A 17,645-nucleotide genomic window follows, 5' to 3' on the forward strand; every position below is an offset into this window, starting at 1 on the left:
CATCATCTTTGCATTGGTTAGCAGAACCAGGAGGCCCTGGCTATATAAGTCTTCCCAGACAAACCAATGAAGATGTTTAAAACATATTTTCCAGTTTTAGCTGGGGTAAGCCCTTAAAAAAAAAAACAAAACCAGAAAACAAAAACCAAACCATTAACTTGTCAGTACAAGCAGCCAATGAGCTTCCTGCCAAAACCATCTTTGGATGCAGTGCTTCCCTTACACTTTCCATTTGTTCCCTTGTAAGGGAAAGGAACCCTAAATTCAAAAGAAATTCAGCTGTGAATGCTTGAGCACACGGGATTAAGTGAATTCTGAGGCAGCACATGAGCAGTACACGCCATTCCCTGTGCGTAGCCATCCCTACAGGGAGAGCTGACAGGCTGGCTGAGGGAACAGAGCTGCCAAAGGGCATTTTGGCCTTTATGCATTTTCAACAGTCTCTTTTAGGAAATACCAGTGTGAACAGAAACATCATCATGCTGCAAAGCAAAGCATTGGGCTAACAGCCAAGTACACTGTTCTTCACAGCTGAACTGTGCAGTGACACTTCAGGGACAGAAAATAATCAGTGACACCCTTTTTTGAGCACACATTAAGATTTCTCCTCAATTTGATGGATAGCAGCATGCCAAGGCTACTGGAAAAACACGTCCCAGGACTCTACCCTGCATCACATCTCAGCCTTCACTCTGGGAATTAAGATATTCCTATTAATTCCCAGCTGTCCTCACATGCAGATTTACGATGCTCAAGTCCCATTCCAGACCTCAAGAGTTACTGAGATCTGACAGCAAGTGTGCTGACACAGATGTCTCAGTATTTTCTCCAAGGTACCATAATTATCTCCTATTTTTCCACACTGCTGTGGTTTGAAAAAGCCTGAGCAGGTGACATTTGCTGGAGCTCTGCAAGTCCTCACCTGGGGTGGTGGCAGCAGTGCTTGGGGCTGCAGCAGTGCTGCTCTGGGCTGTAGGAACAGTGCTATTCGTGGGGACTCCACTGGGCACAGAAGTTGCTGCCTGTGTCTTTGCTGTGCTTTTCACTGGCATGGGGCTGGCTGTGGGAAACTGAGGATTGGCATCATCAGGCTGCCCAGGCTTCTCAGTCTTCCCTGGAGCTGTCAAGTCTGGTGGCACAGGGCTGGAGAACGTAGTCAGCACTGATGATTCTGGTGCAGATGTTCCTGTGTGGATCTGTAAAGGAAGAAGTTGTCTGAGTTTGACCTGAACACTGAATGGAAGTTTTAAGCTGCCTTTCTCCTCCTCCACAGTTAGAGAGGCTGCAAAAATCCCTGATTTGCTTTTCCAGAAGTAGGGATTTTACAACTTCCCCTCCTCTCTTCTGAAGTGTTTCTCCAAGTTCTTCCTCCAGAGTAGACAGGCCATTCCTACCCCAGCTGAACACCAGTAAACACCAGATTTAGCTACAGCATTTAAGTACCAAGGCTGTGGATGTGGCAAGTATAAGAAAAGATCCAGGTTCAAAACTGCAGTGAGTGGAATTAAAAGAACAGAAAGGTGGGATAGGATAGCCCCTAAAGACAGGGACCACAAACTGGGGTTTATTTACTCTGACTGTGATTTCCTTTTCCTGAAGCCATGCAATTGGCCAACATGAAGCAGGAGGATTGCAGTGGCATTTTTATGTAATAACTGGATTGTTACAGCAAGAGGAAATTTATTTTGGAATCACTCTTCAAAGCAAGGTGAGCTGACACACACAGCTCCCTGTGTGCCTGCCCCAGGAGATGCTGCTGGGGCAGGGAGAGGAGCTGGAGAGCACAAAGTTTGCTTACATCCACACAGGATGAGCCTCTTGATTGAAAATAATCAGAGTGGCAGGAACAATTTCCTTTATTTTATCAGAAAATTCCTTTTACCTAGCCCCATTCCAGTTCCTAGCCTGCCAGGCCATACTCCTGACAATTTCTCCTTCACAGTGAAGTCCCTGTGTGTAGCACATTCTTTTTTTTTTTTTTTAGCTAACTCTATTTTGAGAACATCTGCTAAATATTTAAAATGGAGCAATTTAGCATCTTTGACTCAGAAAGTGCTTTGGAGCTGGATTTCCCACCACTACTCCCCATTAGAAGAGTGATTAAAAGCTCATATTGAAGGAAATATACTCAAGCTTTCAGACCATGCTGTTGGCATTCAGTCCAGGAAACAGGAACTGGGAAAACACTCCAGACCATGGTGGGCAACATCCTCATCAGTAAATGGGCAAGACTTTAGAAAACACTAAATGTTGGTTGTAAAAATAAAGCTGTGCTGCCCACACTGAACAACCAAGACAGGAGCAGCAGTGAAGGCACTGAGGGCTTCTCTGAAAGGTTTTGTTTCAGCCTTAGGCAAATGATTTCCTCTCACCATAGCTCACTTTGCTCACAGAATGTAAAACAATTGTTTGATTAACATCTGAGCTTTATGTACCAAAGAATCAAACACAGACATAAGCTGTCTTCCTTTATTTGGTTACTTGCTAATGGCTTACTAAAACAAAAGTATGGATTCTTTGGAATCCATGCAGGAAAAATCTGGCATGCTTCTCTTCCTCAGTGGCCTCAGGACAGCTGGATGTCCCAAGCTGTATCATCTTCCACCCACTGACAACTGCAAAGGGTACTGACTCCCTTTCCTCAAGATAAAGTTTGAAATGCTGGCAGGAGGAAGAGGGGAACAGCCAGGCAGGAACTCAAGTGAGACAGACTCTTTAGGAAAGGCACAGGAGCAGAATGTTCCCATGACTTCCTACCACTATGGGAAGCCACTTTTTACTTCTTAAGAATCAACTCAGAAGGGTCACAAGAACAAGAATCACAAATAATACACTGGAGAGCCACATTCACCTGCTGTCCATAGCAGAATCTCCACTTTGCTTGGCAGTATTTCCAGTGAGTTGAATGCTTTCTTGACTCACTTTTAATTCCCAAAAAAACCCCACTTTACAGTTAAGAGAGATCCTATTCCTTCCAAAAATCTTCAGGATGAATTGACAGCCAAATGTCTGTGGAGAGCTCGAATTAGATAAGCTTTGCCTGGGGCAACACAACAGCCAAAAATGCCTCTAATGCTTGCAAGCTGAGACATTTCTTATCTTTGCTCCATAACTCTGAATTCTTTAAAGCAAAGAACAGATTATTTCATTCTTGGGGATAAGTGACAAGGAGACTAGAAGTTTGCCAGCTGTCCTATCTTATTAGCTTAGAAAATAGAGAGGAGTGACACATTGGCCTGAGTCAACACAGGAGCCTCAGACAATTTTGATTCCACCCCTAAATGCCTTTGGCCTGAGACAAGTAACTCAGTGTCCTTGTCTGGGAGTCCCACGTCTGTTAGAGGGACTAGAGAAGCCCTGTACATCAGAATCCACACTGAGACAAAGTTACTTGAGAGAAAAATACCCCTGTTCTGGAATTCTCTTTTCTTTTTTAATTTAAATAGGCCTGATCTGAATTAACAGAATGGGCTCTTTTCAGCTTAGATGGTGTCCTTGCTGTCTGCAGCACCTGCATATCTGTGAAGACTCTTTAAGACACTAAAATGTAGGTAATGTCACAAACCATGACAGAGTTTGTGCTGGTGGTAAAGAGAGACATTTCCTTGTTCCTTTTGGATGCAAAGCTTGCAGGAAGTGTGACAGCAGGAGCCAAAGAGTGGGCTTGATGTGAGGGCAGGAATGAGTTCTCTGGCTCTGTTGCAACACTCCTGCTCCAGCCTTTTCCAGCCTGCCTGCAGAGCTGCTGCAGTGCTGCAGCAGCCCTGCTCATCAGCAATGCTGCACTCAAATGCTTCTCCTCACTGGCTGTATCTTAAAATTGACATGGAATTTTATAACAAGACAAAAAAAAACTGGTGCCTGAAAAATGTCACTCACTTTAATGAAAAAGTACCAATCTCCCTTAGTTAAGGGCTGATGAGCAGGATGTACTGTGGTTTATTCTGGTTCCATAGCATGGATACAGCAAAACCAGAAATTAATGCTCACTGCACATTAGCAAATGCCATTGCAGATGGCTGTGGAGCCATCAAAACTGCAAGAGGAAAATTGAAACCCACAGAGGCAATGTTTTCCCAAAACTATAATTTTCCTTCTCTCTGAGCCTGCAAGACCAAAGAAAAAGATTTGCTTTCCATACATTCAATGCTCAGCAGCAGCAGAGAAGAAAAAGCACTTTGATTTCAAATGTCCTTTCCTACTTCAGGTGTTTGATGCTCTCAGGTGTGAACAGCCAGTACCATCCCTATCTTCCAATCCTTCCTAAAGAACAGCACTAAACACCCAGCCATGTGCTCCATGGACTGGGCCACATGTAGCCCAGGAGAAGTTCTACTGATTTCATCATGGGTGTAACTTTATTTTGGTCCATAACTAACCCAGCCTGGAATACCTGCCTCCTGGAAGGTCTGCCCATGTCCAAGAACACAGCCCCCAGTGTTGTATCCTTGGCTCACATTAAACTGCCCTTGGATTTGAAGTGCAAGGACAGCTGCAGAGCTGGCTTTGCATTTTGCAGGTAAAGTTGGATGGTTCAATAATCCTGGAATTAGCCCAGGTGGATATTTTAATTCTTCCTTCTCCTCAAAAATGCAAATGTCAGGAATTCCATCATGTCACTACATTTTAGTAAAACATTTTTATTTTTATGAACTTGCATTTCATTAGGAGACATGGACTTTCTTATTATCAAAAATCATCAAGGAGAGTAAAAACCTTTCCCCAGCACACATCCAACAGTGCACATTAATGACAATGGAAGCATTTCCTAAAGATGGGAAATCTTGCATGTTCAGCATTCAGAAGCTGATTAATCAGTGTAATTTAATATTTGCAACCAGTTTACTAGACACAGATTGGATAGCAGGATAACCTGGAAAGCAAAACTGCAAAAAGAACAAGCAGGGGGATGTAAAATCTGTTCCCCAAGTGCAAGAGAAGACATTTCAGAGTGCTGCAAAAACATCTCCTCACACGTGTGACAGCTGAGAGAATGGGGTCACCATGCTCAGCTCAAGTACTAGGAGGAAGAAAGAACAGGAGGAGTGGAAATGCTGCAGCATTGCAGGGGAGAGAGAAATCTGAGCTCAAGTCAGCCTCAAATGCTGGGGGGGTCTAGAAAATCAAACATTTGTCAAGTTTTAGTGCCTGGTTTCACATGTGACCCAGGGAGCTCCCGGCAGTGTCCCTTGGCTGCTCGCCACATCCTGCTCCAGGGTGGTGGCTCCAGCAGTCACAGCCCTACCTGCACCCAGGATTTGAAAACTTCAGTTATTTCCAGAACCAGAGGCACCAGTTTTTGTACAAAGCCAAATCCCTGAAACATGGCAAAAGCTATTTCAGGAGCAGTTTAACAAAGTAGAATTATATTTCACCATCAGGACTGCACAAGCATTTTTGAGATAAGGCTGAAAAAATCATTTGCAGATGTAAAAATACAAACATCACTTAACAATTCAAATGTGCCAAATTCTCTGTAACATTATGATGTACTGGCTTAACATTGTATGTATTTGGGGAAGAGACTAAACTGATTTCATTCACCCAGTGCCAAGGTAAGCTTTGGAGGATTTGAGAAACTGGAGCACTCTTCAAAAAAGAGAACGTTTGGAATTAAGATGCCAACTCAAGCAAGCAGATTGACATCAAAGTATGCTTTGAGCTCTCTGCATGACTCCATAAAATAATGTATTTAATTGCCTTGATTCAGCATTTAAATGAAAGCAGCTTTTTTTATTGTGTGGATCTGAACAGATACTTTCACAGGTAACAGTTTTCAGTTCCCAGAAAATTCCCATTGACATGTCACCTTTCCTTCTCATCTGGCAAGCACACTGTGTGATTATACAGAGGATAAGCATTATCATAGACTCCATCCTGCCTCACCTTCCCACTTCAACACTTTTATCCAAATTAAGAAAAGGGGGGGGGGGAAAAAGCTACCCCAAAACCCAAACAAAACCCCAAACTGCTGGTGATGCCTTGTTGATAGGAGGCTGAAAGCTGGTAACCTGCAAAGGTATCCCATCACTGGACAGTTCCAAGTCAAAAAATCAATGTAAAGGGAGACTGAGGAGAGGGACAGCTGTTCCAGAAAGCCCCACCCCAGTTCCAGCAACCACTTACCTGGGGCAAATCACCATCAGCATCCTGTGACCTGTTCACATTATTGCTCTTAGGAGAGAGTGGGCTTCTGGGGTTCAGATTCTGTCCATTTTTCAGCAAGTCTTGCTTTTGGTTTTCCTTCTCAGAAGCAGCTCTGTCTGCCACCAAGTGCCTCAGGACCTGATCCTTCAAGCGTTCTGTTTTGCTTCCGCTGCTTCTGGAGTTCTCTGGCAAATCCCTTCTCAGGAGCTGCACCCTGTTACCTGCCAACTTCCACTTCTGGAATGATCTCCGCAGTCTTTTCTTCCTCTGGACAGGGATGTCCCAGGCCAACCACTTGTGACTCCAAGTCTTCATGTCACCTTCCATATGGAAGTTTAACAAGTGCTCTGTGCTTTTTGGTTTCTTTAGAAACACCAAAACAGAATCTGAAAAGCCAGTCTTGTTGGCCTGACAAGTGCCAGGCATGGTGCAGTTCACCTGGATGCACATATTTTCCAAGAACCAAAAAGCATCACAGGTGGGGTGCTGGCAGCAAGTGGTCTGACAGGAGCTCAGAGTATGGAACCCTTCCAGAAGCTGCAAATGGTGACCTGCCCACGATCTCAAACGGCCGCCGAGCAGGATCCTCCCCAGCTCGCATTTAGATCCGTTCCAGTTTGCATCTGGGAAAGAGGAGGGAAGACAGACAATTCTCAGTCCTCCAAAGCAGTGGATAATAGATATCATCACTATTGTTAAGATGAATTTGGGCACAGGAAAAATGCAGGAGAGAAACACAGGAAAGTAAATATGACTTCTCAGAATCTCTACCTGGCCTCACTATCCAGTACTTACACAAGATTTTAAGAAACAATCTGCTCCTCCTACCTAAGCCACAACCACCCTTCCCAACAGGGATGGAGAAGCAGAAGTGAAGACAAAAATGGTCCTGTTTCAGAGGAGCCCATAATGCCCACACTGAGCAGCTGGACCCAGAAATCCCAAGCACAGTTCTTTACTCTAAGCAGTCACGGCCTTGTCTCTCTGCCCATGGTAGTCCACTTAGAAGGAAAACACTGCAACCAGTGGCACTAGCTTGGTGAACAGTACAGAGGCATTTTTAACTCTTCCTTGCTGGTATTTGACATCAGTTGCTTATTCTGACTGAATCTGCTCCACTTGGGAAGTTGTTAACAGTTTCTAGAAAAGAGTTCTGCAAGGCAAAGCCTTGCCACCCACCCTGCCATAGTGTTTTTCATTAAAAACCCTCAAACATTTGACATAATTTCAATTAAGACTCAAGTCACTTAAGGTCTCAGCTTCACAGTAAAGCAGCAACTGCTTTGCATATAGATTCCTTTTTTCTTAGCATGAAAATTTTGAGTGCTTGCAGGGATCAATGGATTAAAGGCTTCCAAAATTCAGAGCTCTGCAGATTAAGGACTCCCTAAAAATAGCCTAATGACCTATGGGACTGTTACACTGTGCTGTGTTCAGCATCCAAGTGATAATAGGTCATTGGAAGATTACTTTACAAACAGTGTTGCTGGACTGGGAGTTGTGCAGCTGGACAATATGCTCCAGATCTGGCTCCCTCCCTGTCAAGAATGAAGTTCCCGAACACAAAACAAACTGGAAACATTTTTCTCCATTAAAATAAAGTCTGAATTTAAATTACAATATCCATATTGAGAATAAACTCGAATTTAGTGACCAAGTCATAGGGGACAGAGCTCCCTGTGGGTGTCTGAACCCACCTCTGTGTAGAAGTGGGAGAAGCTTCTCACTTGAGCAATGAAACATGTAAAAGAAACTCTGCAAGTGTTCAACAGCAAGAAAAGTTGACATCAGCACCTTTAAAAATCTCAGCACCCTCATCACATCTCATCAATACACAACACTTCCTTGGACAGAGAGCAGACAGGGAATCTGTGTGCGCAGGGCAACAACCAACCTCATCACACCTGAAATGCCCGGACTGCCAGTCCTTGGCACTTCACAGTCACAGGAAGGGACAAGGTCCTGGCACCAACCTGATGAGGCTGGAATTAGAACAGAATATGGAACGTGTGTACACACCAAACACATGTACATTCACACACAACTCTCTCCAGGCCTGGAAAAACAATAACAAATCGAAGAATTACACCATTCCTGTGAATTTCAACAGGATCTCATCCACTCAGATTTACGTTTTGCCTGTAAAATTCCCTTTCTGTTAAAGGTGAATCACTGTTGCTAATATATCCTGTGCATGAGGGAAATGTGCTGCTTCCCACATTCCTAAAATCCTTCCTCCTCCTCCTCCACCACTGCTCATCCATCTCTCCTCATGTGTCAGGCCTGGCTCACACATACCACTCAAATTAAGGCTTGATATGGAAGCAGTGAAATTCGGCAGCAGTCTCTAATACCAGGCTTAGATCTGGAGCACACAAAGATGGGGCACATTTAAAAATGTTCCCAGGGAAGATATCCCTTGTGACAAATCACTACATAACACAGGTATTGTATTTATTAACCTCAAATGCAAAGCCTGGATCCCCAGAAACATGTCAGAGCCATGACATAGCCTGGATGACACAACACGGCCATGCTGAGAGCATCCTTCTTCTCTTTTAACACACTGCTAAAACAATATTTGAATAATATTTTGGCTACATTTCATTTCTAGAACTCTGTTAATGGCCACTTGGGACATATTTATTTGCAATTAGCAAGTATGTTCTTCTGAATTGCTGTACATGGACAGCTTAAAACTCAGATAACTCTCAGCAATGACAGAAGTGAGACGGCAACTCCCAGCATGCCAGATGTGAATTCTCCACAGAGACATAGTGATTTTCACTTTGCATTTTCAAATTCCATGGCCTTTGGTGGGCACCAAACATTCAGACAACTCTACGTGCCCTGGGAGAAAACAGAATCTACACTTGCATTCATCTGTGGAAAGCAGGAACATTCCTGAGGATGAGTTCCCTCCTAAACTCAGCACCACACAAGTCACAAGACACCTGCTCAGTGGGTGTGCTTAGTCACTTTTCCATACTCTTTTTGTCACATCAGAGGAGAAAACCGCTCTTCCCAGGAACTCAGGAGTTCCTGTCCCAGGGATACAGCTCACAGCTTTGCTGAGCAGCAGGGAATGGAACACACAGGAACAGCTTCTATTAATAACTTCAGGTTTACAGCCTTGCCCAGGCAGTTAATCCTGCCTGATAGCAGATTAATGATTAAAGACTTGACTCTATGGACTTTTAAAACCTGCCACACAGTCACTCAGTCAGTTATGTCAACACAGTCCCCCTTGCGTAACTCCACATGACCACACTCATTTCTAGGCAGCCATAACTCCTCCTCAGCTTCACAAACTCTGCTGCCTGAGGGACACAAACAAGCCCAAAATAACAAAAACTCTGCAATGGAAAAAATGTCCACATCAGGGTAACTATGCCCATATAATTATATTTATTTCTGCACATGTGTAAAAGCCTTAATTTAATGGACTCTTCACTCATTTAACTGTTGGACTTGATGATCTCAGACCTGTACTGTTCCAATTTTAACAATTCTATGAGTCCTGGCTTTAACTCTTCCAAGCAGAGCAGCCCTTAAACAAACCAACACTGTCTAGAACACCCTCTAAGAGTCTCATAGGAGCTCTAACTCTAAACTTCCAAGAAATTACTAAAGCCAGGAAATGCAGGCAGGAAGATCAGCTGACAGGGAAACACTCATCATTCAACCACAGAACCCTTGGCTAGGACCAGGAGTACAAACATGTTTTTCTAGGGTCTAAATTAGCTGATTAAGATCACACAGCTCATTAGCTTAATCAAATCTGTCATTGGGAACTGTCCAGGAAGGTCCAGTAACACAACAGGGATGCTGCAGCTGCCTGGAGAACATATCCACATAACTGGGAAACAAAGCAAATCAACCCCCTTCCCAAACCAAACATCACACAATCCATTCGAGGAAAACTTCCATCCAAGCCACTAACTTGGTTATTTACTTGAGCAAGAGGTTGGTTGCTCAAGTTTGAACAGGAAATAAAAAAAACAAACATAACCATTGCCTGTAAGTAAATAAAGACTTCTGACACACTGCTCTTGGGAAGAGCATTAAACATCTTAAGGCTAAAAAACATTCCTGCCTTTCCAAGTTGTTTTCCTTAAAAAAAATTATTTTCCAGATTATCACTTGTCCTTTTTGTTAAAAATTAAGGTCAGAAAAAGCTCTCTCTGAGATACAAGCGACACTTTTGAGAGCTCATTTAGTAACTACTAAGGGTGGTGCTTTGTTTGATTTGAAAAAAACAACTGCTGTGGTTTCTCAGTTTAAAAAAACAATTAAAAAGGAAACCAATAAAAAACCAACCCTACAATGCCTAGCAGTAAATCACTTCACTTTTCTCTCAGAGTATTTTAAACAAGTAAGAGGATAAAGACCATAAAAATCCATACACACAGTCCCAGAGAGAACAGAAGAGTCACCTGCAGAGGAGCACGAGGCACACAGGCAAGTGCACAGGTAGAACAGCTGCAGAATTCCCAGCTCCCTCACAGCTTTTCCCAGGCAGTATCGGGACAGGAACCGGGTGCTGATGCTGGGTTTGGCTTCCAACCTCTTCTCCATGGCCTTTTTGGGCAGCAGCAGGGTTCTAGAAACACAGAACAGCCCGTGGCAATTGAAATGTTCCTGCATAGATCCGGCAAGAGCGCAAAGTGAACAGAGCATTTGTGGAGGAAAAGGAATGTCTTATCAGCTGTGATTAGTCCAGCTGTTGCTAAGGAACTATCAATGACTGATACCATATGAAGTCTGTAGTGGCACAGCTCCCAGTGCTGAGTGCAGAGGGCCTTTACCTTGTGGTTTTCTCCTCCAGGCCCCATTTTTCATCTGATATCATAGTAGACATCCACTGGTTTCCACACAGGCATATGGGAAATTCCAGTTTCAAATATGCCTGAGGATTGGACACCCAGCAGCAGCACGAGGATAACACAGGCACTGACAAGCCCTGCACATCTGCCTGGCGATGGCATCACAGGCACGTCCGTGCTGGCTGGTGCCAGCCAGAAACAGGGAAACGAGAGCACAGCAAGGCTGGGAAACTGGGAGCTAACACCCTGGTTTGCGTCTGGTTTCGCCCCACAGGGCAGGGATCACCAAACTTCTCTGCCTTTCTCAGACCAAAGGCTATTTAACAGCCCATATGCTAACTGAATGCAAATTATCCCTAGGTGATGCAATAGGAGAACATTAATTATTTCACAGGTAATAAACAGTATCTGTTTTAAGGGAGAAGTGAAAGCACCATTAGGCACTAAACGGCATTAAATAGGTCAGTTCTGAAGAATCCAAAGGGGATGCTGTGACAGGGGATGCTGTCTCAGGGAACGCTCTCACAGGGAATGCCATAGGGAATGCCATAGGGAATGCTGTCACAGCCACATCCACCAGCACTCCTCAAGCACTCAGAGCTTGTCGCACCTCGAGGAATTACACCCAACCGTCCGCAGCAGAGCAGGAACAGACACGGCAGGCAAACTTCAAGGGGGAGGATGTAAACACGCGCCCGCTCAGCCAACAGGTCCTTGAGGGAACTTTCCGCCGCCGCGGCGCCCGGTGCCCGCACCTGCCCGGCACGGAGCCCCCGGGGCCGGGCCCGGGCCCCGCGGAGGCGGCAGCGCCCCGTGCCGTACGTACCAAGGGAGCATGGCGAGGCTCGGCGGCTCCTCAGCGGCTCCTCGGCGAGCTCAGGCGGGCACCGGGCGCCGGGCACGGCCGCGGCTCCAGCGCGGCGGGCCCGGGGGCACCGCGGCCTCCTGCCCCGCGGCCATGGCGGCGCACGCTCACCCGGAAGCTGAACCGCCGCCCCCCGGCAGCAGGGCTGGGTCCGGCCGTGCGGGCGGTGCCAGGGCCGCGGAGCCGCGGGTGCCCGCCGCTCGCTCCCCCGCCGCTCCCGGTCGCAGCGGGCGGGGCGGGCGCGGAGGCCGCGCAGCCACAGGTGATTTGCCCACAGTTCCGCGCGGAGGCGGTGGCTTCGGGCACCGCCCAACAAGGCGGCACGCGGTTGGCCGGCGGCGCGGAGGCGGCGCGCGGATTGGCTGGAGGGGCAGGCGGGGCAGGCGGCGCGCGGCCGCAGGAGGGGCCGTGAGGGAAGGGACCGGAGCCGTGAGGGAAGCGGCCGAGGGAAGGCTGCCCGTGTTCCCCTCCAGTGCTTCAGCCGCGCTTCCCGGCCATGGCCTCGGACTCCGGGGACGGGCACGCCACGCTGAAGCGGTGCCTCGCTGTGCTCAGAGATGCGAAGAACGACAGCGAGCAGTTCGCAGCGCTGCTCCTGGTAAGGAACCGCGGGATCGCCTCAGGAGAGGGCAAAGGGGAGGCCAAACACCCTGCTGGACACGGGAGTGCCCGGGGAACGCGGGGAGGTGGGAATTGGGAGCTCAGAACAAGCTGCTTCAGAGCTTTGGGTTTCCCTTCAGCAAAGCAAGGGAGCCTGGCCTTAACCTGGGTGTGCGGAGGGTCGGGCAGTGCTGCCACACTCTTGGAACACCGTGGTAAACCTCTGGATTAGCACTTGGACCAAGTGCCAGCTCAGTGCGTACTCCCCTGCACCAAATAAAGTTGTTTTGGTTTCTGATTTGCAGCAGTTCCATCCTGCACATGTACCAAATCCTTTTGCTGTGCTCACCCTCACTCCTGTTTTGCCTCGTAGGTGACCAAAGCAGTCAGAGCAGGAGAGGTGGACGCCAAAACCCGCCGCCAGATCTTTGATGCGATCGGATTCACATTCCCGACCCGCCTGCTGATCTCCCAGCAGCCCCCAGCCGGCTGCCCCCCGCACACCTTCCGTGCCCTCGGCCTCACCCTGCTGGCCTGTTTCTGCACCGACCCACAGCTGGCTGGCCACTCCCAGATCCTGAACAAAATCCCGACCTTCAATGACGTCCTGTTGTCCCCCTGCGACCCGGACAGCACATCCATGGTTGATGATGTGTACCAGTGCCTCAGCGCTGTCCTGGCCACGGCCAGGGGCCCCAGAGAGTTGGTGACCAAAGGGACAGTGTCTGCCCTGTGCCAGGCCTACCTGAATGGTGGTCACGGCTCTGAGCGTGCCCTCACACTGCTTATGGGGCTGTTGGCCATAGCAGAGGCCAAGTGCTGGCAGAGAGATGCTCCACAGCTCCTGGCTGTGCTCAGCAAGCTCTCCAGTGACTTCCTCAAGGCTGAAGACATGACTAAATTTGAGCTGTGTGAGGTTCTGCCTCACTTCATCCCTCTGTCACCTCCTCTCACAGAGAACTCACAGGGCTCCGAGTGCCTCTGCAGACTTTACAAAGGGCTGGCTGACGTTTTGGGCAGCAAACTCAGCCAGTCGCAGCGGGACCCCGCTCTGAAGCTCGCAGCCAGCCTCGTGCAGGCCTGTGGGGCTGAGTGGATCCCAGCAGGGAGTGCTGGCAGCAAGTTCCTGGCCCTGCTGGTGAACTTGGCTTGTGTGGAGGTCCGCCTGACCCTGGAGGAGCCAGATCCCATGGAGGGGGAGGGGAAGAAGGAAGTGGTGACAGCCTGCTATGTCCTTATGGAGATGGGGATCCAGGAGTGCCTGAGGGAAGAGAACCCTCTGCTAGAAAATGTGCAGAAAATGCAGCTCATGAGGATTATGGAGGAGGCATTTGGAGCTGTAATATTCTACTTGGGACAGGTAATGCAGGGCTTTTAACAAAGAGCAGATTGTGGGAGTGTCTCTGTGTGGAGCAAACCCACCCTCTTGACCCACTGTGATTTCCACGCCTGTGGTATTTGATGTACAGTGACAATAATGTGTCACTTTGCTTTCTTCATGCAGGTTAAACAGGAGGAGCTGCAAGATCCTTTCATCTTTGCCTCTGTTCGAGTCCTAGGAGCCTGGATGGCAGAAGAGACATCCTCCCTCAAGCAGGAAATCTGTGAGCTCTTGCCTTTCCTTGTTGATTATGCCAGGAAGCTTTTCAAGGAGGGCAGCCCAGCTGTGAGTCTTCCCCAGGCAGAGCTGGTCAGGACAGAGGGCTCTGCCTTACCCCAGGATGCTCTGAGGTGAGCATTTTAAGCACACGTTTGTTGCAAACCTGCTCAGATATTTTTCTTTTTTCATTCTCCCTGCAATGCCACTTCCATGGGGCTTTCTCCCCCGAGATGGATGTAAATGCAGGGATTAGACCCATTCTACCTCATGCTCCCAGTTTCTTTCCCCTTCCAGATTTCTGCTACCTGGCTTTTGCCATTTGACAGCAGAGGACAGGCCCCGGGACATCCTCATCGCCGAAGGGGCACCAGCACTGCTGTGTGAGTACTTCCTGCAGCAGTGGGAGGTTCTGACCTCTGAGTCCACAGCCCCAGCACCCCTGACAAGCCCTGAAATGAGTCTCCAGACTATGTGTGGGATTTTCCTTAACCTGGTGGTGACTGCTCCAGACCTGGTCAGGTAACAGAGCTGTGGGAGCTGGCTCTGGGGTTGGCAGTGGGAAGAAAGGGTGCCTTGTGCATCAAGCTTGAGTATCTATTAATGTGCTGTGCTGAAAAGGGATGTTCCTTTTTCATCCCCAATTTCATTATAGTTTTGGTGTTGTGTTTAACCTTGACATTCTCCGGTGCTTCTGGCTCTGCTCAGGAAATGTGTCAAAAAGGGTTTATTTTCTCTCTAGGCGTGACAAAACCTTTCCCTCCTTGATGGATGTGTTGCTGAAGTCTCTTCCACTTCTGCTGCCCCAGAAGCATCACCTGGTTCTGGCAGCAAACGTTGCTACTCTGGGCCTGATGATGGCCAGGATCCTTGCAGGGTCAGCAGGTAAAGGAAGTTCCCATTGGCAAAGCCCACGTTGTGCTGCATGGGCAGAGACCAGGAGCTGGGAAGTCGGGCTGGAGAATGCAAATAGAAGGGAAACTGGTCCAGTTGTCATTGGAAGAGTGATAAACCAAAAATGTTCAGGAACAAGGAATACGTGAAACATTCAGCAGGCTGATGTGCTGGGATGAAGAGATTTCTAGGGCAGGAAGATACTCTGCTCCACACAGCCCCACCACAGGCCCTTTCTCTGGGTGAGCAAACTCTGCATTATTGACAGAACCCAGGCCTAGTTCAGGGCTCCGTGTGGTGGAAAGATCCCTTCCAACCCGAGCTTCCAAAGAAAGGCTCAGCAGTCTCTGTTGTTTGGTCTCCAGGCAGTTTATTGCAAGTTATCTAAAAGATTTTCTTCTTGGGCTGCTGTGGTTTGCTCAGCAGCTCAGGCAGAGGCACACACACACCCTGACATCCTCTCTGACCCCGACTGCTTCTTCTCTCCTGCCCAGGGCTGCTGCTCTCTTTTATATGGTACATTACGTGTTACATGGTTACAGTTTTTCCCCAATGCCTATTACCTATATTAAATGGTGCTTTTCTATCTTTTATATGGTACATTACGTGTTACATGTTTACAGTTTTTCCCCAATGCCTATTACCTATATTAAATGGTGCTTTTCTACTCTAAACCAACCTGTGAGTGCCAACATCACCAAGAACATGAAGGTAAGGAAGAAGAAAGAGGGAGGACAGGGCAGGCCTAAATCCCTCCATCATAAAACCTCTGACCCCAAGGTACAAAACAGAAACCCCCCTCTACAGGTGTTAAAACCCCCCTGTACAACACTAAAAAATTCTTCCCTCTACTTTGTGACTGCTTCTACTATAACATCTAAACTTTTGTAACTTCTTGTTCTTCCTGAAAGGTTGGTAAATCAAACTCAAAATCACAGCTGTTTCTAGCTGCATGCCAGGGTCTCAAATGCATCTGACCTGGGCCTGGAACCTCCAAAAATATCTGAGGGACATTTTGAGTTCCAACACATTATAACATTCATTTCCTTTTCTTCCAGCCCTTCAAGGAACACGTTCTGCCAAGGAGTTTTTTGGAGCTGCCATTCGCTTCCTCTCGCAGGCCCACACGGCCCAGGCAGACCCCAGCAGCGATGGCCTGGCCGTGGCCGTGTCTCCCGCCTACGAGAGCGCCTGGGCTGACGTGGGTGAGCTCTGGTTCCTGGGAATGCAGGCCTTGGCCGCCTGCGTCCCGCTCTTCCCCTGGCTGCCGCACGCCGCTCTCCAGGCGCGCTGCCCGCAGGCACTCGCACAGCTGCTGTCCCACGTCGCTCCGGCCTCCGTGGATGCGGAGCTCGTCACTGCTTTCCAGGCCGTGCTGGTGGAGCTGGCCAGAGCCAGCGAGCAGTGCAGGGATGTGATCCTGGCCCACCACGGCACGGAGTGGGCTAATCTCTATGGAATGGCAGCTCTGGAACAGTGTCTGGCTGAGCAGGGAGGAGCCAGCAGCACTCTAGGTGGGGAATGACGGCAGACACTTGCACAAGGTCTGTTCAGCACTTCTGACCTGCTCTTTGCTGCCAGGTGGGCACAGAAAAAAACCCATTTAAATGAGCAAACTTTACAAAACTGGAGTGATGCAGCAGCACCCAGCACGATCAGCACTGTCCACATCACTGCTGCTGCCTAAGGACATTCCATGCCCTTGCTCGACCTGTTGTGTGGATTTCTCTGTAAAAACAGCCTGTTTTGTTTTGTTATTAAAGACATTTTGTCAGTTTGTTTTTCAAACTTCTCAGTGCTGGGATTTCTTTCTGCCCAGGGCCCTGACAGGATGCTTGCTCCTCCTGTTAATATGGTCACAGTTTTGTCACAGTAAGCCCTGCAGGTTTTCACCTTATTTTCTGAGTCCTGCACATATTAGTAACTATCCTAAAAAGGGCAGGAATGGGAAAAGCTTTATTTTTTGATGATAGCACTGGGGATAACTCCTTGTGACTTGAAGATGCTGGATGATCCCCCAGTTCATATCCTCCACTGGTCCCATCATCCCAAGTTCACACCTAGAAAACCTTCCCAGCACCACTTGCTGTGCCTGTTTTGCCCCACAAGACACCTGCAGAAAGTACATACATGGGATTTTCTATTTGCTCCCTCTTGCTGCTAGGATGGGATGTACAGGGAGAGATTTCTACTCTTGCAAGGTGAAGGATTCAGTCTGCCTCTGCTCCTTTTAGGGTGTGAAAGCCAAAATGAGTTAATTCCCACTTGCTGATTCCCCACAGACCAAAAGACATCTTACTTTATAGAAGAGAAAGGCCACATGCACAGTGGAGTAAACCTATTGTAGCACCGGCCTTGCAGTTCTCGAGTACCACGTTATCCCGAGGGTATTTCCCAGAAGGAGCAGCTGCACAAGGAGCCTGCTGAGGCTCATCCGAGCGGCGCTCCCTGCTCCTGCTTTTCCACCAGGTGTCAGCCGAGGAGTTCTCTGGGAGCTGCTGCCTCGCCGGGGCCGGCTCTGCTGCCAACCCGAGGCGTTGATCAGAACTCCTTGGAGGGGGCTGTGGAATCGTCTGATCAAGGGAAAAATCAAGCACGAAGCTGCCTCAAGAGGAGGGCTGGCTCTGGGTGCATTCACTGTGTTTTTGGCTCACTGCTTTATTAGAGCGAGTGTCTTACACAACTGGAGAGGAGGCTGCTGCTCAGGGAAAGTATC

At 48.0% G+C, this 17,645-nt stretch overlaps 2 protein-coding genes across 3 annotated transcripts in view; one reads left to right on the plus strand and one right to left on the minus strand.

Moving 5' to 3' along the window:
* Window positions 1–11,951, minus strand: part of KIAA0319L (KIAA0319 like) — a 29,852-nt gene extending 17,901 nt beyond the window's left edge. For both annotated transcript variants that reach the window (XM_021554757.3, XM_085559795.1), the window contains exons 1-4: window positions 11,800–11,951; window positions 10,584–10,750; window positions 6,127–6,770; window positions 923–1,196 (exon numbers count right to left, since the gene is read on the minus strand). In XM_021554757.3, the coding sequence (XP_021410432.3) occupies window positions 923–1,196; window positions 6,127–6,770; window positions 10,584–10,725 (1,060 nt within the window). In that variant the 5' untranslated portion in view covers window positions 10,726–10,750; window positions 11,800–11,951. The remainder of the gene's footprint in view (window positions 1–922; window positions 1,197–6,126; window positions 6,771–10,583; window positions 10,751–11,799) is intronic.
* Window positions 11,952–12,243: 292 nt separating this feature from the next.
* Window positions 12,244–16,720, plus strand: NCDN (neurochondrin). Its single transcript, XM_021554773.4, has 6 exons — window positions 12,244–12,436; window positions 12,812–13,798; window positions 13,943–14,169; window positions 14,333–14,557; window positions 14,778–14,920; window positions 15,988–16,720. The coding sequence occupies exons 1-6, from the start codon at window positions 12,335–12,337 to the stop codon at window positions 16,452–16,454; spliced, it is 2,151 nt and encodes a 716-aa protein (XP_021410448.3). The 5' UTR covers window positions 12,244–12,334; the 3' UTR covers window positions 16,455–16,720.
* The last annotated feature ends 925 nt before the right edge of the window (window positions 16,721–17,645 follow it).

The sequence above is a fragment of the Lonchura striata genome, chromosome 23, assembly GCF_050655825.1.
Source record: "Lonchura striata isolate lonStrDom1 chromosome 23, ASM5065582v1, whole genome shotgun sequence".
In the NCBI taxonomy this organism is placed as follows: Eukaryota; Metazoa; Chordata; class Aves; order Passeriformes; family Estrildidae; genus Lonchura; species Lonchura striata.